Source organism: Podospora pseudopauciseta, chromosome 6 (assembly GCF_035222475.1).
Source record: "Podospora pseudopauciseta strain CBS 411.78 chromosome 6, whole genome shotgun sequence".
Lineage (NCBI taxonomy): Eukaryota > Fungi > Ascomycota > Sordariomycetes > Sordariales > Podosporaceae > Podospora > Podospora pseudopauciseta.
Window position 1 is genome coordinate 3,695,342 of NC_085895.1, and position 22,482 is coordinate 3,717,823.

A 22,482-nucleotide genomic window follows, 5' to 3' on the forward strand; every position below is an offset into this window, starting at 1 on the left:
AACCACACCGTCCACATGTCTAAGAGCAATACTTGGGTGAGCTACGGCTTGCTTTCCCAGACCTCAGTCAAAAACTCCTCGGCCCTAGTGAACTCGTAATCTGGAAGCAACCGATTCCACTCATTCGAGACTTTCAGCACTCCAGCAGAGATACCCAGAAGCATTCCAGAAAGGAAGCCCTTTGCCATAGCCTCAACTGCTGCTGGAGAAAGAGAGGGGTGGTCAACCACAGGCAACCAAGAGCTCTTGACAATCCCGGCTTTGATGTCTTCTGCTTTGAGCTTCTCGACGATGAAGGGACCCCCTGTTCCATCATTAGCACCAATTAGTCATAGAAGACAACCATATGAGGAGGACGTACCCCGAATCTTCTCACCAAGCGCGATAATCTCACCAATGGTTACTTCGTCTCCTCTGATACCGCCAACAACAGGCCACTCGCCCTCGTGCTCAACAGCCTTGGCGACGACATTTGCAAGGTCCTTGGCTGTAGTCCAGGTGATTCGCGCGTCCTCACTGTCCTCCAAAATGATAGCTCGGCGGGCGTGAAAGTCGATCTGGGTTTGGAACGGGTGAATGTGCTTGGAGGACTTGTAGGGGTAGCAGAGGTAGTCTGTGAACTGCCCTGGTTGGAAGAAGGTGTACTCGAGCACCTAGATGCCAGATTATCATCAACAGCTGTCTGAGGTGTGTAGCACTGAGTGACTTGCCTTCTTGTCTTTGTTTAGCTCGGCGAGATACTCTCGGATCTCTGCCTTGCCGGCATACCACGGGAGATGCTCGAAGCTGGACCTGCAACTAGGTTGTAAATACCCGACGACTCTGTTCGAAGAGGGTGAAAGCTCACGTTGCCCACTCGCTGGGCGCAAAACGTTTAACTCCGGCACGGACCGAGGCATTGATAAGATTCTTTTGAGCAGTGTTCCCCGGGTCTGAGTGGGTGACGATGAAGCATAGGACAGTGTCAACTCCTTGGAGAGTTTCCGACAATCCATCCAAGCCGTCATAGTCCGTTGTGATCCATGTGATGTTGGGAAAGGCGTTGTTGGAAGAAAGCTCCGCTGTGTCAGTTCTTGTCAAGAGGAGGAGCTTGTGCTTTCCAGTGGCGACGAGGGCTTCGGTCACCTCTTGGGCGACGTCTGTTGGTTGATGATTAGCCTGCAGTAGATGGTGGATGGGATAGACGAAGAACGTACTGCCGGTTGCACCTGCAATAGCGATTTTGACCATGGCGGCTTTTGAAAGAACAAACCTAGGTCCATTGCTTCAAGTAAAGTAGACGGTAATGTGTGCTTTTATAGAGATATTCGGCTTCGGTTGATTTGAGTGGCTCGGCCGAAAGCTGGGAACTGGTGACTGCACCTCAGAAATGGACCTCCGACAAGCAGTGTTCTCTTTCGGCCGAAGGTTTAGAGCAAGGGGGGGCCATCTATTGTTTGAATGTCCAGTTAGACTTGTAGATAAAAACGCCCAAAGTGGCACGCCGATTCCATGGCCAGGACACTTGGTATACGGCTGATTTGGAAGGCACCGGGAAGAGCGAGAGCGTTGGTTGAGGTGAAGAGGTACTTGTGTCTTCTTTGCTCACTAATGCTTGTGTAAGTTTGCCCTCTAACTCTCAGTTTCCGACCAAGGGCTTGACAGGAGGTTGCTCTGTCAGTCTAGCGGCCGCATTTCTCGCCTTTGCCCTCCTGTTTCTCGGTACTCGGTAGACTCCAACCAAGCCTAAGACTGCAAAATTTTCTATGAAAGGTAGCCATGACTCATAGAAGAGTCCCATGATTATCATGAAGACCTTGTCCCCCCTGGTGTCCATATAAAATAAAAGAATCCAAAGCCGTAAATGACCATGCCCTAAACACCAACGATAGCCATCGACGACCAGCCAGACCTCCGGTACCCGCGACCAAATGCTCTCGAATCAAAACACCCCAATAACGAAGAGCTCACCACGTTTGATAAAAACAAGTTAATGAAGAATGGGCCGATGACGAACATGTCCAAAAGGTAGCTGACCAGGAAAAGACTGTCATCTCTGGTACGGTCACGAGCTTTGAACAGACAAGAGGAACGAGCATAGCCGTTATCACCCCAATATGGACAATGGTGTGAAGGAACATAAAAAACCATCGGCCTTGAGAGTCCGAGGGTAGAATTCCCAGAATCCGCCAATGTGGGGACGGGGTTCAAGCCCATACGCTCGTAGAAGCTCGACAACCTGCTGTACCGAGTTTTCATTTGCAGTTTTGAAATGCAGTGATGTAGAGCGTGGTATTGGGAACATGGCAAAATGTTTGTTAGCATCGATGAAGAGTGCGAGGTCGAGTGGCGACACGATGCTGCTTTTCCAAGCTGGCCAAACTGGATATTGTTGAACCTGATAAAGCCTGAGAAGTCTCTTTAGTGCCCCAATGTTTCCATATCGGACTGCCAACCTAATATGGTACATCAAGTCGATGTCTGCATTGGCTGATGTTGGCCGAGTCACAAACTCGGCCAGGTCCCAGAGCGACAGCCGTTCATATCTGCCGTTGGCAATCAAACCCAGAAGAAGCCAATGGAGCTCCGATTGAGACAGTGGCGAAGATTTTTCCACCCAACGGTGCTCAGTTCCTGGTTTTGGGCCATGGGTGTTGTCTGTAGCCCGAGTTCAATGTCGTTAGAGTTCAAGAGTCCGGGATCGAGATGATTTGGCTGCTGCGCCTTCTGACGGAGTGGTGTTTGGCTGATGTTGACTCTTAGCCTGCATCCAACGACCTCTCGTAATCCTCTAATATGGCTACACAGCCATTTATGTTGCGGAGAGTACGATCATTCACGAGACCAAGTCCTAAAAGGTTCCTGGTAAGACTCAAGTCGAGGTCCGAGTCCGGTTGAGTTCGGTCTTCCGTTATGACTACTTGAAGCGCACGGGTGAGAAGGCAGTCGTTCTGCTTCATATTCGAGATGGCGGCTGGGTCTTGAAACTCTTCAAACCTGCCTCGTTACAGTGAGCTGCCTAGAATAACAGAAACTGCTACAAGGCCATATGAATAAACTTCGGTCGCCTTGATGTCTTCAAAGTTCTTGATCTGTTGGCTGAAGGAGGCATCTGGGTCAGCTTCAGGGGCTGACCAGTCTCGCGTCCAAGCGGGGAGCACAGGCTGTTCTTGAAAGTGAAAGACAGAGTACCCAAAGTCGGCGAGTTTTGCTGTAAAAAGACCATTCTGTGGTTCACTTGGAAGGAGCAAGATATTTCCTGGTTTGATATCGCCGTGGACAATTCCGCAAACGTGAAGGGCAGCAATACCTTCAGCAACATCCCTGCAAAGGCTGACCTTGGCTTTGAACGGCATGCTAATCAGGTTCTCGATGTCCCGAAATGTTTCCAGAGATCTGCCTGTGGCAAACTCCTCGACGAGAAGTGGCGTTGGCCTATCTTCATCATCGTCCTCGAAGTCCCATGCAATTACTTTCAGGTCGACTATGTTTGAGTGGGTCCGCAAAGGTGGATGCGATCGAATGTGAAGCTGGCTAATGAAAGACCGGAGGGGGAAATCAGACCGGTCTCAGGCCCCTCCTTATAGAGTGTCTTTTTCGTCCTCTTAACAGCCACTCTCTGCTCAGACAGCTCAGTTTTGGCGTGGTTGGTGGTTGAAGGAATTGGTGATGAGATAGAACGACTGGTGACAATACAGTTGTTTCCCGCATTTTCCTGAAATTCCCAGGTTTGATGGAACTTCTGCATAGGGAGGAGACCGCCCTCATAACTTTGACAAACGGCGCATATTAGAGATAGCAGGTCCAGGAAGTCTGGCGTGATGCCTCGCATTTCCGACGAGCTGTTGCCGGGTTGGTTTTGGAGGCGCGTCATGTTTTCCCACTGTATGGTCATGGTCTTGAAGGTGCCCAAGACCTCGGTATCTTCCTCCTCATCATTTTCGGAAGATCGTAGATTGGCTCGCATAATGATGAGGTGACGGACTGGTTTGACTGTCTAGGACATTACCACGTCGACGGTGGTTTTTGAGTAGGTAGTGAATGAGAAGCCAAGCCAAGACGGCCCTGGGTTTCGGCGCTTCTTTTATCGACTCCTCTGAGGGGAGGCGCACTCTAACCGCGGGCATCAAGTGCACAGCTGAAAGCCAGGGGTATTTCGACTATTTGGGACCACTGGCGTCAATATTCCACAGTTGGCTGACAAAATAGGTGACACTGCGAAGCAAGTCAATGTAGGATAGTTGGCACCTCTCTGAACCGCGCGTTAAAAGGGAGCCGTAACAATATCAGACGAGGCATAAGTCGACGTACTATTACACATCGTTAACTGGCAGTGCCAATTGTTCTATCCAGAGGAGGCCTGCGGCTGATGCGTGAACATGGAGGAAGAGAGTGTGCTGAGGTTTGACAGCGAGCGTATCGCAGCCATGATTATCGACGAGCTAAGAAACATGGAGAAGGAATTCAAGCAGGCACGACAGAAACTTGAAGACGCTTGTGCAAACCTGCCACCCAAATCTAGCACTTTATTCTTCAGCAAGCGTTCAATACTGGCGTTCCTATGGGCGAAATGAGCAAGACAAGGCTCACCCCCCTCTTCTTCAATTGGATCTGCTGATCCCTCTTCGTCCAGTATTACGTCGACCAAATCATGCAGTATCCGCATCTCTGTCAAATGGGAGTTAATCGGCAAGAAAACATTCGAATATCTCTCGAAGCAACCCACTGAACTTAACAACGTTCTTTACACGCTTCTTTCATCCGGGGACAAGTGCTATATCGATCGTCGATTAGTGGATTCCGAGCTACGAAACAATCTAAAAGGCTTTACTTCGGGATCCGAGATTCAGGCTTTAGCAACAATCAGAGAGGAGATAAAAAGGGAGGAAGAACTGCCAAACACGTCACATTCCGAAAACATGTTCAGCAAGCCTTCCACACAGATGGCACAAGAGACAGGCTTCATGCCTTCAACCCCCGTGCTGGATCCCGAGGATTCCGTGCCTCCTCTAGAACTAGGGTGTTCTCGGTCATTTTCAAGTGTGGGAGAACAGTCAGTTATGGTCGAGTGGATTTACTACATACAGCAGTAACTCTCTCATCACTGTGGATCAATTTTCTCGAAAAGAGAAACTAGTGCGATTGCTGGACCAAGCAAACACTCCACACACTAGGCTAATAACACTGCGCTCGATATGCATAGTCTTGGACCGGAAGAACTTACGAATCGGTATGGTTCTGTTGGTACCTGGGGCTCCTGAACTACCCCTTGAGGAACGATCGCTTTTGGACTTTCTCGGGTTGAAGCCTATACCTATCGGCCAAAGATTCTCCATGGCGAAGGAGTTCACGACGACTGTGTATCGCCTTCAGTCTGTCGGCTAGCTTCACAAATCGCTGCGGGTCGACAACCTGCTTTTCTTCGAACGCGGATCTGGCAGCATCTCTACGGAAATGGAAGGCGATACCGCAGAGATAACACCATACACAACGGGCACCACGATTATACCTCTCTGGGTTCTGTCTCTCACGACCCGACCATCAGTCCGAGTCTTCGCACAGCATGTCAATACCAAGGCAGGGTTATGCCCTCACTCAGGAGCTGGTCCGTCTCTCAAGTCATCCAGACTTCTTCCGAAATAACTCGGCCGAGCCCTCCTCATGCAGGCCGAGATTCCAGCCCGAATATGACATCTACGCATGTGGTCTCGTGTTGCTGCAATTGGGGCTGTGGATGTCTCTACCGGCATTGAGAGACCGCTGTAAGTCTGACGACGACTTTCGGCAGAAGGCGAAAGGTGTCAACTGTGACATGTTGCGCAACCAGATCGGCGAGATATACTGGCAAGCAACTAGGCATTGTCTTCACAACAGTTTCAACAGAAGGACAAGGAAGCTATCAGGTATGGAAGGTGATGGTGAAGCGGAGGAGGTTCCGCTCTATGTAGCGTTCGAGCGACAGGTGGTTGCTGAGTTGGAAAGGTGCGTGGCTTGAGTCATTGCAAACTTTGTTTCTTTATACTTTCTAGAGTTCCAACTCAACAGTTCTGCCTCCACGAGCTAGTGGGTCCTCGATATAACATATGAACCGCAATCAAGTCACAACCAGTGCTCCCAAGAAGACAAGTTGCATTTAGAATCCTACCAGAATGGACACCATTCCGAAATAGATCAAGGGTTTATACCTAAGAAAACATCAACCGCACCAGACCATGCTTTCTTACAACTTTCGTACCCTACTCCTTTCCCGCACCTACTCCTCCTTCTCCTCTTCCCCAACAGCAACTAGCTTTCCAACAACCAGGTACTTCTCCAAAAATCTCTCTTCCCACCCAGCCATAGCCTCCAGTTCCTCCTGATTCAGATCGGCAAGTGTATCCAGCGGCCCATCCAGATCCTTGGTCAGCATATCCTCGTCAAAGCTACCCTTGGCCAACCCACGGGAGGCATCGCGGCCAGCAAAGTTGGCATAGGGGCCGCCAGGACCATAAAAGTTCCGTCCGCGAGTCACGTCGAAAACACGGCCCTTCACAGCGAGATAGACGGGCATGTTGTTCTCGCCATTGTACGGTAGAAGTGTTCGTGGGGTGAATGTCTTGAAGACGACTGCTGGTTCCTCCTTGGGGAGAGCGGGGGGAGGGGTTGGCCTAAGGAAGCTGTAGGTCGCGTAGAGAACAAAGAGAAGGACGATGATGTTGAGGGGGGTGAAGAAGGAGGAGCTGTTGCAATGGCTGTTAGCTAGCTTCTCCAAGACATAGGATGGCGGGGGGATGGTGGGGGGGGGGGGTGAATGCGTACCTGGGCGAAGCGCCCTCTGCCTTGGCTGCCTCTTGGGCCACTCTCTGTTGAACGTAGTCCATTGTGACTGGTGTTGTCCGTAATCTTTACGCCAAAGAAAAAAGCTATACAAAGCAAGCTTTGATGCTAGAAGCTAAAAGCTGGAGTTGCGGGCTGTGGCGGCGGGTTGTTCGGCTTCCGGGACGGCTCTCGAAGCTCCACCGGGGCTGTCGTTGGAGTTGGGGAAGAAGTGGAGCCGCCTCGCACCGATCGCGCAATTCAAGTCCCGGCGGGCAGCCGGGTGCACGGGCCACATGGATGAGATCTGATTTAAGGGTGCCGCCCCGCATCCTCCAGGTGGGATGCATTGATGCAGGGTCCAAGAAGCCAAGGGTCCAGATGGTCAAGCAAAAGATCGGGTTTGCTTGCAGATGGTCTTGGTGCCTGAGCTTGTCTGGAGATCACTGGACCATCAGCTGCCGACCACGGCATCTAGGGATCAGCCGGAGGCCGCACTCGTAGACTTCTTCTTTCTCTCACGCCATCCATCCCAACAGATTCACGGGAGCACCATTATCACCAAGACTACCAAAACCCATGTATGCCTGAAATACCCACTGAAGCCACCCGGTATCCCCATGAGGCCATCCCATACCCGCGCCCTAGCCGCATCGAACCAGGCTCCTTCTGGCCAACCATGAGAGACATGCAGAGCACTGCCTCATCCCAAGGACCTGTCTCTCTCGCCAAGCCAGCCATCCCTCGTCCATTGGCCCCCGCAGTCATGAATCTTGACAGCTCCAGCTGAAGAGATGCATCCCCACCTTCATTTGCAGTGGGACATTTATCCCTCAACGTTGGGAGAGACCAGACGTACATAAGGGTCCTGGATCGAACTGTTTCCAGCTCTGTTTACTTTGGCAACCACACCATCCTGCACACTTCTCAACCAAACAAACCAACCCCTTTCCACACCAGACACAATGGACTTCCTCAGCAAGGTCGCCAGCGAGGCCCTCAAGCCCCAGAAGTCTGCCCAGCAGCTAGAGCAGCAGCAACCTCAGCAAACTCAGACCAGCGGTGGCCTCCTCGGCTCCATTGTCTCTGCTGCCACTCAGTCTACCCAGCCTGTTACCACCAACACCCAGCAGCAGCCACAACAGACCCAGACCAACGGTGCCTCTGGTCTGCTCGGCTCACTCGTCTCCAGTGCCACCCAATCCACTCAGACCACCCAGCAACAGCCCCAGCAGCCACAATCCGGTGCCGATGCCCTCCTCAACAAGCTCCACGGCGTTGTAGGCGGCGGTCCCGAGTCCGAGAAGAAGGAGGATGCTCTTGACAAGGGTACTTATCACCATTTTTCTTTTTACCAACCAAGTGCTAACTCAGAATATAGCTATCGACCTCGTCCAGGAGCACGTCTTCAAGGCCGGTCCTCAGACCAACGAGTCCGCCGCCGAGCAGGCCAAGGACAAGTTCATCGCCGACACCATCCGTGACGGCTACGAGAAGGCCACCGGCAAGGACTTCCCCATTGCCGCCAAGAAGGAGGAAGAGAATAAGGTCACCGCTGGTCTCGGCGGCCTGGCCGGCAAGCTCTTCAAGTAAATTTTGTTCTCTGATCAGTCAGCATGGGCTGAGAGTATATTATACCATTCACGATTTATGACTTTAATACAATGATTATACCCCATTTTCCCTCCTTACTCAGGCTCAACCGGCCAATCCATCCCCAGCCGTTTCCTCACCTCCTCATCCTCAATCTCAAACACCTTCTCCTCCGGCACCAACCCCATCTCCTTCAACACCCCCACCGTTACCTCCGGTCTCTCATCAATCACTCTTTTCAACTCTCTCGCCTTGTCAGTAACATCCTCAATCTTCTTCACCATCCCGACCCATCTCTCACAAACCTCCCCGCCCGGAATCCCAATCTGGATACTCCTGTACCCCAACCTCTCCATCTTGACATCCCTCTCCGGATCCCACTGTATCCTCACACCCCCCAGCTTCTTCCCCCCTTGATCACCCTTCTCCTCTGGGCTCCGGTGGGAAACCACACCCTGGGAAAGCAGCCAAAGGAAATCCTCGTGTGACATTGTGAGCGCCAGAATGCGGGATTGGTTGGCGTCTTTAAACGAGTAACCAGAGCGGTAGAGCATCCAGGCCCAGGAGGGCTTGATCCAGGTCATGCGGGTTGTTTTGAAGAGGGGGGAGGCGGTGAGGGATTGAGCAGAGACGGCGGCGGAGGCGATGGGGTGGTTGTAGGCTTGGTAGAGAGTTATTGTTCGAGGGGTGTGGAGGGCGCGGATTTGTTTGTAGGGGGTGGGGGTGGACATTGTGCTTGGTGGGATGTTTGCATGGGTTGGCGAGATGGTGGTGATTGGTGAGAGAGAGGAATTTGGGAGGTTTGACGGATCGGGTTGGGGAGAGGGGTGTTTATGAAGACCTCTAAAAGACTTCAAAATTGGATTTGTTCGACAAGCTGAGAGTCGAAGGCTGAAGATGAAGATCGGTGATGAGTCACTAGGGTGAGGGATGAGGCACGCTGATAGGTCAGAGCCTCAGCCCTGATATGAGGCTGGTTTGAATGTCTTGTCCATCTGTGAACGCCAGGCGATACGACGACATCAATCCAAACAGCCACCGAGAGAGATGATGTTCAATCCTTGATAGTGCAGGTCAAGCTTTATTTTCATGCTCTAGTCTTTCTTATAGCCACAACTATTCGTCTGGGCCGCTACCTACCTAGGTACCTTCTGTCGATTAAGCCTGTCTAGCCTATATCGCTGCGAATATGATGGTTCACTGTCTATGCAAGACCCTCGGCGCTTTCAATTGCCTGTACCGCTGGACGACCGCGTAAGGCCAACGGAGTTGTTTTAGCAGGACTCTTGACCCTATTCACGATAAAGTATTGCTCGTCCTCTCCACTAAAGCTGGGGCGAGCTCGTTCTGCCTCCCGGATTGACTTGGCGTGTTCTATACCACATTCCAAACAGCTTTGTCCTGAAGCAACAAGAGGGATGCCGGACGACAGTGCCATTGCCGCATTGAATTTGAAAGCGGAATCCAAAACGTGAGACGTACGGATGAGAAATGGCGACTCCAGCTTCAATCGCTTCCGGGGCGGTGATATTGAAGAAGGCTCGAGCCGATCACCACTCATGTCCATGTCCGAGTTCTCAGCATCTGAAACAAAATCGGAGTCTTCGTCCGAGCAGGAATCCACCGTTTCACCCTCATCGCTGATGTTGTCCGTGTCTGTGTCGTAATTCGGCTCTCCCCAGCGTCCGAGTAGTTCCCCGAAGCCATGTACCTCGACGGAAGTCCCCCGAGGCACCAGCGCTTTGCCGGCGGGTGGATGAGCGCAAGCAGGAATCTCGACCGAGCGATACAACTGTCGGAGTGTATTGCTAGGGTCAATCATTCGCGAGTGTTCCTCAGACGCGACCCTCAACAGAAGCATTTTTTTGACCTCGTTCACCGGCACAAGAATCCAATCCCATTTCTCCTCAGATTTGTCCGCCGCTAAGGACAACGCAGCTCCTGCTTCATACACCTCGGGCGGCAGCCGCGAGTTAAATTCGGACACGTCTTCAGTCCTCGGTGCTTCAAAAACACACATGTCACCCGCCATCCTCCTGAAAACATGCTGGCCGTCAACCTCCCCGCTGTCCAGCGCAAGCTGGCCCTGCACGACCTCGAACCGGAAAGACCGCCTACAACTCAGGGGCTCGGAGATATCCAGCCACGGAGCGATGACGGCAAGAGAGCCATACTGAACAGCAACGATGCTCGGTGTATCGGCAACAAACCATGGGCCACGGGAGTTCTTCTCCTGCCCCCGGAGGAGGTCCTGGGAGCTAACGCCAAGAAAGACACGCAGCGCTGTGTCAAACATAGTAGACCACTGGATGGTACCTCGCGACGTATTGGTAAGAGTGTCAGACCCCCTTCGGGTGATGGCATTCCTCAAAATTTCCCAGCCGCCGAGGTCCCCCCGGAGATTATCTCCCAGTGATGTGGCTCCGCAGGCATCAGGTGCCCCAAACGCATCCGCGATGCCATGGGAAAAGTAGAACATGACCTCACTAACGGCCATGTATGCCAAGCAGTTCTCGTCGTAACGAAGATGTTTGCTTTCATCACTAGGCCGTTTGAATGACCTTTCCGCGCAACAATATGGGCATTCACACAGCTTCGCAAGATCGTCAACCAGGTCTCGTAGGATGGGAAAAAACACGAGAATATCGTTGATCAGATCCTCAGTCTTCTGATCCGATGAACCCCACAACTTTTGAGGGTCAGTCGAGTCATTCTCTTCGACATCTTTTGCTGAGAAGACAACAGAATGCTGTTTCGGCTGGTCGCTGCACATGTTAAGAAGCGAAGGACTCCGGCCGAGCAAATCTCCGACTTTCAGGGCGTGAGAGTTGTTCTTTGTGGCGCTGAATAGCTCAAGGCTGAATGAAGGGCATCTAAAGCGAGGAATGTGGTCTTTCACGACCGGCAGCCCCAAAAACCATGTCAAAAGTTCTCGCGCGGCGACCCAGGTAACGTTCTTGATTTTTTTCTCTTGTTTCGGGTAACGATGCGGCCACTCGTAAAGAGGTTGGCGAACAAAGACTCCTCCGCGGGGGGATGCAAAGCTGGAATAGTCGTTTTTGAATAATAGATGTAGGCTGCCTGCGATGCTCTCAAACACGCGGATGCTGTGGTCGCGAGGGTCCTTCTCGTCTCGATCTCTCTCGAAGAACGAGCACTTTTTTGGTTCCTCCGCGCAAAACACGGCCACACGACATTCCACAGTTCCCTCCTCCGGACCCAGTACACGATCATAGACGATCCTGCCACTGACAACAACACGGAGGCGTCCTGCATAGTGCCACGACAACCATAAAACAAGGTTGGTCAAGATATGCTTGCTCTGAATGATAATTTCCCGTGAAGACAACCGGGAGATCTTGGAAAGAAGGATAGCAAGCTGATACTCGTCGAGGTCATGGCCCTCGGTACAAGCCCAGTCAAATTCGTCGGGGAGACGTGGGCATTCATTATCGTTGCCGAGCAGCCCTGCGTTACCAACGTGAAGCCACGTGGATTCGACCACCTTACTGACGACGGGGTCTAATCGGAGCTTCTCCGGCATCGAGTTGATCTTGTATTGCCTAGGCGGCACCTCACCGGCCTTTTGTGCGCTGAGGATCAGAAAGAAAGAGAGGAAAGACTTGATATAGCGTTGGTCGTGGTACCGGAATAGGCAGCAGATGGTGGACGAGATCCACTGCTGCAAAGGATCGCTGGCGAGGTATTTTCCCATGGATCCGAACGGCTGCACACCAAAGGGCACTACCGTCGACTGCCGACGGGTCGTAGTAACCGCACTGAAGAATCTCAGAACCCTCTCATCGCGGTTGGGCATCGCCAGCGCCTGGGTTTTGGCAAGAAAGAAACGAAGTTCATCTTCCTCAACACCCTCTCTCCCTAGCCAACGGCCCAGCTCACGGGCAATCAATGCCACGGTTCCTGTTCCTTCGGTCAGTCTGCCAAGTACAGCGAGGAGATCAATAGTGCGAGTGGAAAGATCCATCGCCTTCGCGACTAACTCCATGTTGTTTGAATTCGACATGGTGGAAGCTTATGGGCAGATAGCGTGTGTTGAATGTAAGAGGTGAGCTCTTTTTGCTGGTATCGGGGAGTTCAGGTCAGGGGGGGGAAGGGAGGGGGAAAGGAGCAATCGGGCGATAATGGGAGAAAGAGAGGGGGGCAGAGGCAAAAAGAGAAATGGAGGAGAACGACCGGTGAGCGCAGAATGCAGTCTTAGCGATGCCGTTAGGCATTCTTGGGCCATGCCATGCAATATTGGCTGTGTGCTTGATAGCCTGCATGAGAATGTGCGCTGGCAGATGAATTGAAGTTGCACAAATGCCTGATAGGTTAGGTTCAAGAGCAGGCTGGAAAGATCAAGCCAACATTATAGCTACTTACACATGAGCTGGGCAGCCACAGCCAGACGTTAAAGCGGCAGGATATCACGTGGTGTAAACACCGTCAAAATTGACATCTCAAAGCCAAGCTATAAGCTACACGCCGGTGGCTTAAAGAATCACGTAGGTAAGAATGTCCAAGCTGAACTACCCGGAAGTCTGCGCAACAAACAGTCAGAAACCTGAGAAGCAGTTTCACAAAGGTGATATCGCAAGTCTTGTGCCTGAGCCCTATTAAGCCCAATGGTCACTGTGCTCGGACTATTCCAAGTCCCTTCCAGGTTTATAAGAATTAACTTGAGTAATTGCTTCTCAAAGCTTACACCTATTTATCTACATAGATACCTAGGTAAGATAGTTGTATAACAATGACTAGCTACGTGTTGCCTCGCTAGCATCACCAAGATCACCTCCTATTCCCATTCTTTCCGAAGCCTTCAGTCGCCAAAATACCGATAGCTCTTATGATCTTGTTCTTCTTGAATTCGACAAGTTCGTTCTTGTTGAGGCGGGCCCATGTGGAACAGGGCACATTGACTGGCGTCTCGACTGCCGACGAAGGCTTCTCCGGTAATAATCCTCAAACCAAAACAGCTTCTGTACCATTTCCGGCTGCATGCCACGACCAGCCCACATCAGAACCCCAGTGCCCTTGTCAGAGCGTGGGAACCAAATCGTTGCTGCCCCAATATCGTAGCAGAAGTCGTCGAATGGCTGAGGCATAGACTCCCGATGAGCCAGATATCTCTCCCAGTCCACCTTCCTGTCAGCTATTCCCTTTGAGCTGCGTTTGCAAAAGTTTGAAAATGTCACCGTATTCGTCGTTGAATCGATTCCATCTTCTATCCCAGTACGAGAGGATTGATTGCTTGACGTGGTCGTCGAGAGCGCGCGAGTTTATTTTGGCAACTCCTGGGCTGGCCATTGTGCAATCGATAGCTTTTCCCCAGTCGTCTTGTACAGCATACATTAGGAACCATAGATTGATGTGTCGGCAGCAGGGAGGTGGTGACTTTGGTTGTTGCAGCGATTCAGGGGCGCCGTTACACGGTCTTGAGCTCTTTGTGCAAGGGGATACGACTTTCATGTGCTTACGTTTGTAGTCTTTGCAGGTGGTAAACCGCTGTATTGTACCGATAGACAGGTATTCGACTGCGCGGCACATAACGAAATCGAAGATAGATGTTTCGCGCTTGGTAGAAAACTGGAGGTTTTGTGGTCAGAAATGATTAGAATAGAGTATGGTTGCTGAATGGGTAATAGTTGTCTGCAATGGCCAAGAGGGCCTTATGTGTAGGAGTGTGTAGGTATTCTCGTTCTGCAGTTTTTGTCGTTAGTTTCTTGACTTCGAAACATGGATAGATGCGATGTGCTACCGCGTGAAATGATGCCAGGCCATTTCAGTACTTCATGATACGTTAAAGTTTTGACATGTCCTTGCGAGATCAGTTGAAACTGGCAGACCTCTGCCTCCTTTCATCCTATGTGAGTGGCTCAACTTCCGTGGGTCCCATGCATCCGCCTATCTGGGAGCTCGTTATAAACCCAATGTTGCTTAGTTCCCTCATCGAGGCATAATTTGGGAAGCAAGACTATTGAAAAAGGCAATACAGGCTCAATTAACGGTGATGCTAAACCCTGAACTCTGGTGCATTTCTGTCTCCAGGATACAAAATAATGTTAAGCTTAACCATGACACAAGGAAAATGCCAAAACCAACAGCACCACCCGCAAGATTCAGTTCGCTTCAGCGCGATTTAGTCGAAAACAGAACGAAAATCAACCATTCTAGTTCCCATATTGACACCATAGCCCGAAGTCGTTGGTGACACTTTCTCCCAGGAGCTCAACGTGGCTGGAGTGTGGAAGCTATATCTCTGTGTCTTGGGTAACGTCCTCAAACAAAAATAGGCATTGCACCTCTTGGGGTTACCCGTCCTTCCACTTCCATAGTTGAACACCTCGGCTGCTGTCGGCGAAGAGCTGTCCTGCTCTTTTCATATCTCTGCAAAATGAAACCCACTGGCTGGTATCAGGTGGGGCATAAGGGGCTTGGGTTGTATAATCGTAGCCAGGTGCCCCTTCACGATAAAGACTAGGGTAAGTTGTCCTGTGATGATAGATGCTGTTGGTATGGCCCAAAAATCTCCCAAATCGTCGATCCTAGTAGCTCATGATGGCGTCTTTGACCAGAAGTTCGTAGCTTGGTAGTTCAATCTTTCTTCAGGTCGTTGACCATCGTGTTTTCAAGGACGTCGTTCCAGGCCTGCTACACTTGATTGATGTATTTGTCGAGATGGTAAGAACACGGGAGCGGAATGACAACCGTGTAACTTGAGCGGAACCGACATGAATGGAAGCCGCATGGCTGTGCAATAACCTCAAAGGAACAGGTTTCTGTTTCACAGTTGTGGACTGTGACTGGCTGAGCGGAGTGGCGAGAATCAGGGTCCTGGATTGTGCCTCTATAATCGAACCTATCTACCACGCACATGTTGAACTGATATCTGATAGACCAAAGGCGCGAGATGACGAGGTGGGTAGGTTTGATAGACTCAAAACTCTTCCTTTGTTGATCGCTGCAATGATAATGGGAAAGGATGTAGCTTCATGGAGATCCTCGAGGAGACTCAATTGGGCGCGAAAATACCCAAACGGCCCAGGCCTGAACTCACTACTCCCGGCTCACCGAGGAAAGGGCTACTTAGAGGCGGGGCGTGCCAGTAGTTCCTGCCTCAACCAATCAGTGGCTCCACATCGAAGCCCTCCAGGGTAAAAGAGCCCTCTATAACCGGCTCAGAGGGAAAGAATAGCTGGTGAACTTGCTCTGCACAACTTCGACCTGGCTCAGCTACTCGCCATTTTCCAGCTTCATGATGACAGGTTACACAGGCTGGTAGTTTGATACGTAGTACAATATAAATGTTTCAGAGAAGTCTGTGTCATAAAGTCAGCTCTCATCATACTGGGCCGGATGTTCATGTTAAAGGTGGTTGAGATGGAATAGGGGTTCAGGGGCTGCACAGCCACACTCAAGCCACACATGGGACGAGCCACAAGCTGATGCAGAAATGGCCCCACCCTCTCCAATAACACACCCCTTCTGAATGGGAATTATTCTCTCTCCAATATTGCCATGAACCCTTGCGGCCTTGCTGCAGGCACAAGTTGACACCCGACCCCCTGAAATGTTTTAATTTACGCATTGCTGGTTCGGAGGATGGTGTTGAATGGCATGGCTGCCAAGGCAGAGAGCAGCATGAAAGTGGATGAGGTCATCGAGGCACGTTCACCAATACGACTGTGTGTTTCCTGCCGGCAAGGGAACTGCCGGCAACCGGGCCAAGGCACGGCCACACTCGACATGTTGTTGCTAGGATCGAGATTTGGACCATGGAAAGCGGTTCTTGACGAATTCCCATTTGCTGCTGCCCGCGGCCGATGATGTCGTTGCCTCTGGAGCGTTGCTTTCCACTCCAACAGCTGTCAACCTGCTGGAGCCCTGTTGCACAAACCGCGTTTGCTGACCACCAAGCTTGACCTTGCACCGTGTCCTGGATCTTCACACCTCCAGGCCGTTTTGGACGCCTCCACGCCTCTAGTGTAGAGTGCCGAGAAACATGGGCAAAAGGAATGGAAAACAATGAAAGCGTAAGAGGGGTTGTTATTTTGCATTTCCTGATTCTTATTCGTATTTTTGGGCACATTAAAGTAAAGCCCACCCTCTCGTCTTCCCCATGCACCCTCCACAGACTCGAGTTGTGAGCCGCTATGCTTCCCTCTTGCTCACCATTTTCTCGCCCCATTATATCACTGGAAGAACACTTCCAGGAATAGCACACATTCGGCTTCCCGTGCTGTGACCTCATTGCTTGCGTGTGGCTGGTGGCCTTTCCTACCCTCCAAACCTGCTAGGTCAAAGTGGCAACACTGGCACCCTTCCCTATCGTTTTGGGCCAGAGGTCGGCGGCGATCGTCATCAGTGGCTTTGCAGCAGGACGCAGGAAGACGCAACACGACACTGCAGGACGGCTGCTGTCACCATGGCCGTCGGCCAACTACCGAAGAGCTCTTCGGACCCTGAAATATCCTCAACCCGCCCCGCCAGGCCCAAGTTCCACCACAGATGCACCAATGATCGAATTCGCGAAGGCTCAGGAACGCCGCCGTTATTCTTCTCCATGACCGGAAAGATTCGAAAAGATCGCAAGTCGGTGTTTAGGGAGGTTGGCTTGGACACGGAGGAGCCCAGCGGTCCCTATTTCAGCGAGCACGAGTTTGGAGAAATCACGGGACTCGCCTCACCAACAAGCACACATCGACCAGACACCGCGCAGGGAAATACGAGTGACGATGGGAAGGACGATACTGAACAGCGGCAACCACGAGACGAGCGAGACGAAGCCGAGTCACCAACATCACCATCACAGAAGCCGTGGTACTCGAGGTTGACGCCTGGTCGACGGCCGAGAGTGAGGACAGCATCAAGTGCGCCGCCTCCCAGCGTTTCTAGCTTCACGCGACTTTCCACGATTGCACTGCTTATTGCTGTGGTAATTCCTGCGTTTAGTTATTACAAGGGTGCTGAGGAGGTTGCGCCGCTTGCTGGTGCCGACGCCGGCGTGATCTACTATCGAGATATGAAGCCCGGGCCGATACTCGAGACGAGGGCTGACAGCCCAACCAAAGCGTGCAAGCGATGGGCTCATCAGAGTGAGTTGACCGGCTGCCTACTTTGTGTCACAACTTGACAACACTGACTTTTGAAACAAGCCGCCCAGCTGAACGGGACTTTGTACATCTACGGCGGCCAGGCATCGAATACGCCCGACCAGACATATGACAATTGGAGTAAGCACCTGTCACTTATCGCACCTTTACCTGTTCCTTGCTTACCTCTCTGCAGATAACAACCTCCTCGTCCTCGACCTGACCCGCAGCTGGGACATCACCTCTCCCTCCCTCCGCGGCCTCCCCCAGCCCTCCGGTCCCCCCGCAGTATCCCTAGGCTACCTCTGGAACGACTACAACAACCTCTACCTCTACGGCGGGCAATTCTCGGACAAACCGGTCGCAGACGTCCCTCCGCTTTCCATCTGGCGCTACTCAATCAAGTCCCAGTCCTGGGACGAGTTCAAAAACCCAAAGACAACCGCGGGGAATTATTCCACCGACGCTGACATCCCCCTTGAGCGCGCCGCCGAAGGAGCTGGTATCTCTGTGCCTGAGTTGGGGTTGAGTTGGTATTTTGGTGGACATCTAGACAGCCACACCACACCTGGATGGTCGATACATGTGCCGAGGCTGTACCTGAAGAGTTTGTTGGAGTTTACCCACCCGGGATATGTGAATGACGGGTTGAGGATTGATGGGGCGGGGAGTGAGGGTGCGTTTAGGAATATTACCGAGGGAGGGTTGCAGGTGCAGGATGCCTTCTCGGAACGGGGAGATGCGGCGCTGGTGTTTGTGCCAGGCTGGGGAGAGAGGGGGATATTGATTGGTTTGGCGGGAGGGAGAGTGGGAGGGGACCTGATTGATGATTTGAGGACGCTGGATGTTTTTGACATCGAGACGTCGGAGTGGTATCATCAGGAGACGACTGGGGAGGCGCCGAGGGTGAGGGTGAATCTTTGTGCGGTCGTGGCGAGCGCGCCGGATGCGAGTAGCTTTCAGATCTATGTGTATGGTGGTCAAGATCTTGAGGTGAGGCTTCCCTTTTTCTGCAACCCGAAGAGGCAAACACTGACATCTTGCAGGAAACACAAACCCAGTACAACGACATGTACATCCTCTCCATCCCCGCCTTCACCTGGATCAAAGCCCCCTCGTTCTCCTCCTCCTCCACCGCGCCCAAAGCCCGCGCCGGCCACACCTGCAACCTCCGCGACGGCCAAATCATTGTTCTGGGAGGCTACACCGGCGCCTCCACCCCATGCGAATCCCCTGGCATCTGGGTCTTCAACGCCTCCTCCCTCACCTGGTCTTCCCGCTTCAACTCCCTCGATCACCCCCCGGACATCTCCCCCGAGAACTCCGTTTTAGGCGCCTCCTACGGGTACACCGTCCCCGACCCCGTAGCAGAAGTAATCGGCGGCTCCCCCTCCGGCGGCGCAACAGTCTCCCAACCCCTAGTCGGTAAACCCACCGCCGGCCCCTTCGCCACCGGCAAACCCCCCATCTGGACACTCCCAGGTAGCACAGCAACCGTAACCGCCTGGGGCCCCGACGCAACCTCCACCGTTCCCCCCGGCTCCGACCCCCAATCTCCCGACAGCAACAACAGCAACAATAACAATGCCGAATCCCGAAAAGGAGGCCTCATCGCAGCAGGCGTCATCGCCGCCCTGGCCGGGCTAGCAGCCCTCTACCTAGGCTACTGCGTCTGGCTGTACCGCCGCCAGGTAAAAGCCTACCGCTCCCACCTCGCCGTCGCAAACCGCTACTCCGGTCCGGCAGGGGCCTCAACCGGCACCTTTTCCGGCCTGGCGGCCTTCTTCGGCGGCGGGAGAAAAGGAAGCAAAAAGTCCAACAAGAGCGGCAGCAACCACGGAACGGTCGTCACGGAAAAAGAGCGGTACTACCCCTCCAATCGGATGTCTACCTCCACGACGGACTCACTTTTTGCGACGTCGTCCGGCGCAGGGGGGGTGGAGCCAAGAACAATGTTTGACGACGACGACGGCGCCCACCACGATCTTGGGGTGCCACAGCGGCCGGGGCAGTGGTGGAGAGATCAGGAGGGTGGTCAAGGGAGTAGCCAGACTGCGGTCAATACTACTGCTTCTGGACCTTCGGGGGCGTCACCTGGTGATCATATTCCGGACGAGGAGGTTGGGATGGGCAAAAAAGTTGAACGAAGGGGGAGTACGAGCGGGGAAAGCGCTAGTTCGACGGAGCGGTTGCTCGAGGGGCAGGAGCCGAGCTTTTTCAGCGTGGTGATGAAGCCGAGGAGGGCGTTGAGGGTGGTGAATGGGTTGGAGGGCGAGGTTACGAGCGCTTGAGTTGGGTAAAAATGACTGGGTTTCTGTCTTTACTACTTTCTTGTTGGCGAAGTTTGGATACCCCCTTTTTTTCTGGATCGGATGGGAAGCGGTCATTTATGTACACGGGAAGAGAAATGATGATGACGAGGCAACGAGAAATATATACGACTAGACTCTTCTTGATGTGAATGCAGAGCCTTCAAAGACACTGGATTTTTCAGATGCTGTGTTGTTACCAAAATGTGTGTACATTAAACCGATATATATTTCCGTGCGCCGCTTTGTCCCATATTCTGTGGCCGTATGCCTCGTTTCGGCAAGGGCAGTTGTGGTCCTAGTTAAACTCCTATGCACAGATCCCATGTTTCCCTTATTATGCATGTCCATCTGGACTTGTGCGCATTTTCAGCGCTGGTATAATTCGTCATCAACAGCTCAAATCACTCCTCTCACCATCCCACCGAGCCCTTTAAACCGCCGGCTTCACTTCCCCACTGCCACCGCCAACAATCTCTTGGATTCTATTCTGGATACCACTGATGCAGTCCAAGATAGTATTTGCTTCCCTGACCCGGTCAGCACTCATGAGATGGTTGGCAGCATCGATGCCCAAAGCCATAACCCTTTGTACATAAGGTGGCATCTTTGGCGCAGCTGCTGGATCCCACTGCGAGAGTAACCGCTTGACAAAAGAGTCGTCGTCGCGGAAGTACTGCAGCGCCAGCTCTGCGGACGGATCTGTTGGGTGGTACAAGTCAAGATGAGCCCTCTCGTGCAAGCGACGTTCCAGCTCGATGCTCATGGCCACGAAGGGCTCAAAGAGACTGACGGGTGCCTTGGCATGCTTCCATGAAGCAACGGTGCTGTTCCATGCTACCAAACTCCAAGCATCACCCAGTTGGTTCAATGGGAGCTCGTTCTTCTTGAGCATAGACTCTACCTGGATGACGGAAGAATAGGCGTCTCGGAGTCCTTCGGTACAGGTGTGAGCAGCAATAAAGTGCTTGATAAGAAGGTCGGAGCATATCCTCGAGTGCATGGTGTTGACAGATGATGCTTGCTTCATCACTCTCTCCAGCCAGATCCACACCATGTCGTCAAGACCCTCGGCAATCATGAAGCGTAGCAACAGGACGCTGAACTTTTGGTTGCTGAGCCAGGAATAAGTGTTGTGTTGTCCGGAAGCCTTGAGCCATTGGAGGACGAGAAGACCGGCGCCGGTGCCTTGTAATGGTACATAGAGTGGTGATTGGCTTAATGTGTTCTTCTCGGCTGTCTTGAAGATTTTGAGGAGGAATCCGTGGGCTCGTGGAATTGTCATGAGGCCCTTTGCCACAGCTTGTTGAAAGACCTCCTTGTCATGGTCGTATGGCGAGCCTATCCCCGATGTTCGACGTGGTGATGACGCTTGGTTGAGCAAAGGGTTGTTGAGGATGGAGTGCAGATGAACATCGGTAGGTCGGTGGGGAACGTCGGGCTTCTCAGCTGAGGAAGCAGAAGCGGAAGTCAGGGTTGTTGATGCTTTCGGGCTGGATAGGGGGTTAGGTGAAGGGCCATGCTGCCTGTCCAACTCGCTGCGAAAGGAGGTTTTGAGGGCATCGAGGAGGCGCTGGGAATCGCGTTTGCTGAGGGGCAGCGGTTGATGGATTGGGGGCACCAAGCTAGATATTGTCTTGGAGACGGCCTGCCACCCCTTTGCTTTGGACATTTTGTGGCTGGTTGACTGTCGGGAAGGGTGATTGTATCTAGGTGATCATGGGTGACGAGCTCAAGCTTGGACTCCTTGGTGTTGACTTGCTTGATGTGAGCTGATGACGGTTCAACCCCACACCAGCCAGCTGAGGTCCAGATTTCATGTCCAATCAGAAAAGAGACAATGTTCCCACTCTGTGCGCAGTAATGCCAAGGCGATGCTATCTTATCAGTTCCGGCATCCCCTCTGTCACGTGCCACTTTCCTGACTCTAAAGCTCTTAAGCAAACATCTGTCAAGAGGTGAAACTCGACCGACGAGTCGTACTCTTCTTCCTGGCTGGTGTGAAGGTTGAGCCTCTCCGCAGCTTTAAGGCTGGTGCCCGTTACATGCGACCGGCTACCGGTCCCCGTAGTAGCTTTTCTTAACCAAGACAAGCGACAAGACCATTCACAGCCGGAAGCAGCCGTGTTTCGTGGAGTTCAGTAGGGACTACGCTAATTGCCCAGAGCATCCTCCTGCAAACAGTGGCTGGTGCCCCTCCACCAAACGCCGGTTTCGGGCATCAACGGTGTGCCAGAATATGGAGAAATTCCATAGCATTTGGCATTTCCACCGCGACAGCACAATCAAGAAGATAAACATTGATTTGTATTCTGTATCATCGACATCAGGGTTACCTATGTATGTGATGTGCAACCAACAGCTTGACGCTATGCCGTGTTGGGGATCGTACCTGGCCAGAGCCCTGACGTCGTCTGGTTCCAGGGTCCTTGACTGGAGAGGGCGGGCATCCCGTCCATTCTGGGGAGGCTGCAGCTGAATTGCTGCATTTTCCTGCATACCACAGCCCTTCTTGCCCTCCCAGCCCTCTCTGTCGGGGTTGCTTTTTGCCCCTTTTCCTTTGTTTGACAAGCCGGTTGGTTACCTTTTGCCCCAGACTTGGGGTCTCTCCTGATCAGACTAAGTCGGGTGATCAGGTGCCTCTCCAAAGAGGCAAAACCCATCTCCCACTCAGCTCTGAATCATTGTGGTGAGCAAAGCGGTGGGGTCCCCCA

The 22,482-nt window shown here is 52.4% G+C and overlaps 7 protein-coding genes across 7 annotated transcripts; 2 read left to right on the top strand and 5 right to left on the bottom strand.

Moving 5' to 3' along the window:
• Window positions 1-41: 41 nt before the first annotated feature.
• Window positions 42-1,304, bottom strand: QC763_609060 (uncharacterized protein; the record flags this gene model as incomplete). The annotated part of the gene is made up of 5 exons (XM_062914729.1): window positions 1,197-1,304; window positions 848-1,139; window positions 699-792; window positions 362-653; window positions 42-304 (listed from the first exon to the last, which is right to left on the bottom strand). Exons 1-5 carry the CDS (start codon window positions 1,228-1,230, stop codon window positions 42-44), a joined length of 975 nt encoding a protein of 324 aa, XP_062763481.1. The 5' UTR covers window positions 1,231-1,304.
• A 4,781-nt stretch (window positions 1,305-6,085) lies between these two features.
• Window positions 6,086-7,085, bottom strand: DAP1 (Dihydrodipicolinate synthase). The gene is made up of 2 exons (XM_062914730.1): window positions 6,778-7,085; window positions 6,086-6,698 (listed from the first exon to the last, which is right to left on the bottom strand). The coding sequence occupies exons 1-2, from the start codon at window positions 6,837-6,839 to the stop codon at window positions 6,233-6,235; spliced, it is 528 nt and encodes a 175-aa protein (XP_062763482.1). The 5' UTR covers window positions 6,840-7,085; the 3' UTR covers window positions 6,086-6,232.
• Window positions 6,211-8,956, top strand: QC763_609080 (uncharacterized protein). Its single transcript, XM_062914731.1, has 2 exons — window positions 6,211-8,103; window positions 8,156-8,956. Exons 1-2 carry the CDS (start codon window positions 7,740-7,742, stop codon window positions 8,365-8,367), a joined length of 576 nt encoding a protein of 191 aa, XP_062763483.1. The 5' UTR covers window positions 6,211-7,739; the 3' UTR covers window positions 8,368-8,956.
• On the bottom strand, window positions 8,463-9,098 carry QC763_609090 (uncharacterized protein; the record flags this gene model as incomplete). Its single annotated transcript, XM_062914732.1, has 1 exon — window positions 8,463-9,098. The coding sequence occupies one exon, from the start codon at window positions 9,096-9,098 to the stop codon at window positions 8,463-8,465; it is 636 nt and encodes a 211-aa protein (XP_062763484.1).
• A 473-nt stretch (window positions 9,099-9,571) lies between these two features.
• QC763_609100 (uncharacterized protein) lies at window positions 9,572-12,391 on the bottom strand (the record flags this gene model as incomplete). The annotated part of the gene is made up of 1 exon (XM_062914733.1): window positions 9,572-12,391. The coding sequence occupies one exon, from the start codon at window positions 12,389-12,391 to the stop codon at window positions 9,572-9,574; it is 2,820 nt and encodes a 939-aa protein (XP_062763485.1).
• A 3,507-nt stretch (window positions 12,392-15,898) lies between these two features.
• On the top strand, window positions 15,899-19,931 carry QC763_609110 (uncharacterized protein). Its single transcript, XM_062914734.1, has 4 exons — window positions 15,899-17,462; window positions 17,523-17,600; window positions 17,656-18,452; window positions 18,506-19,931. The coding sequence occupies exons 1-4, from the start codon at window positions 16,793-16,795 to the stop codon at window positions 19,748-19,750; spliced, it is 2,790 nt and encodes a 929-aa protein (XP_062763486.1). The 5' UTR covers window positions 15,899-16,792; the 3' UTR covers window positions 19,751-19,931.
• Window positions 19,932-20,201: 270 nt separating this feature from the next.
• QC763_609120 (uncharacterized protein) lies at window positions 20,202-21,440 on the bottom strand (the record flags this gene model as incomplete). Its single annotated transcript, XM_062914735.1, has 1 exon — window positions 20,202-21,440. The coding sequence occupies one exon, from the start codon at window positions 21,438-21,440 to the stop codon at window positions 20,202-20,204; it is 1,239 nt and encodes a 412-aa protein (XP_062763487.1).
• Between the last annotated feature and the right edge of the window lie 1,042 nt (window positions 21,441-22,482).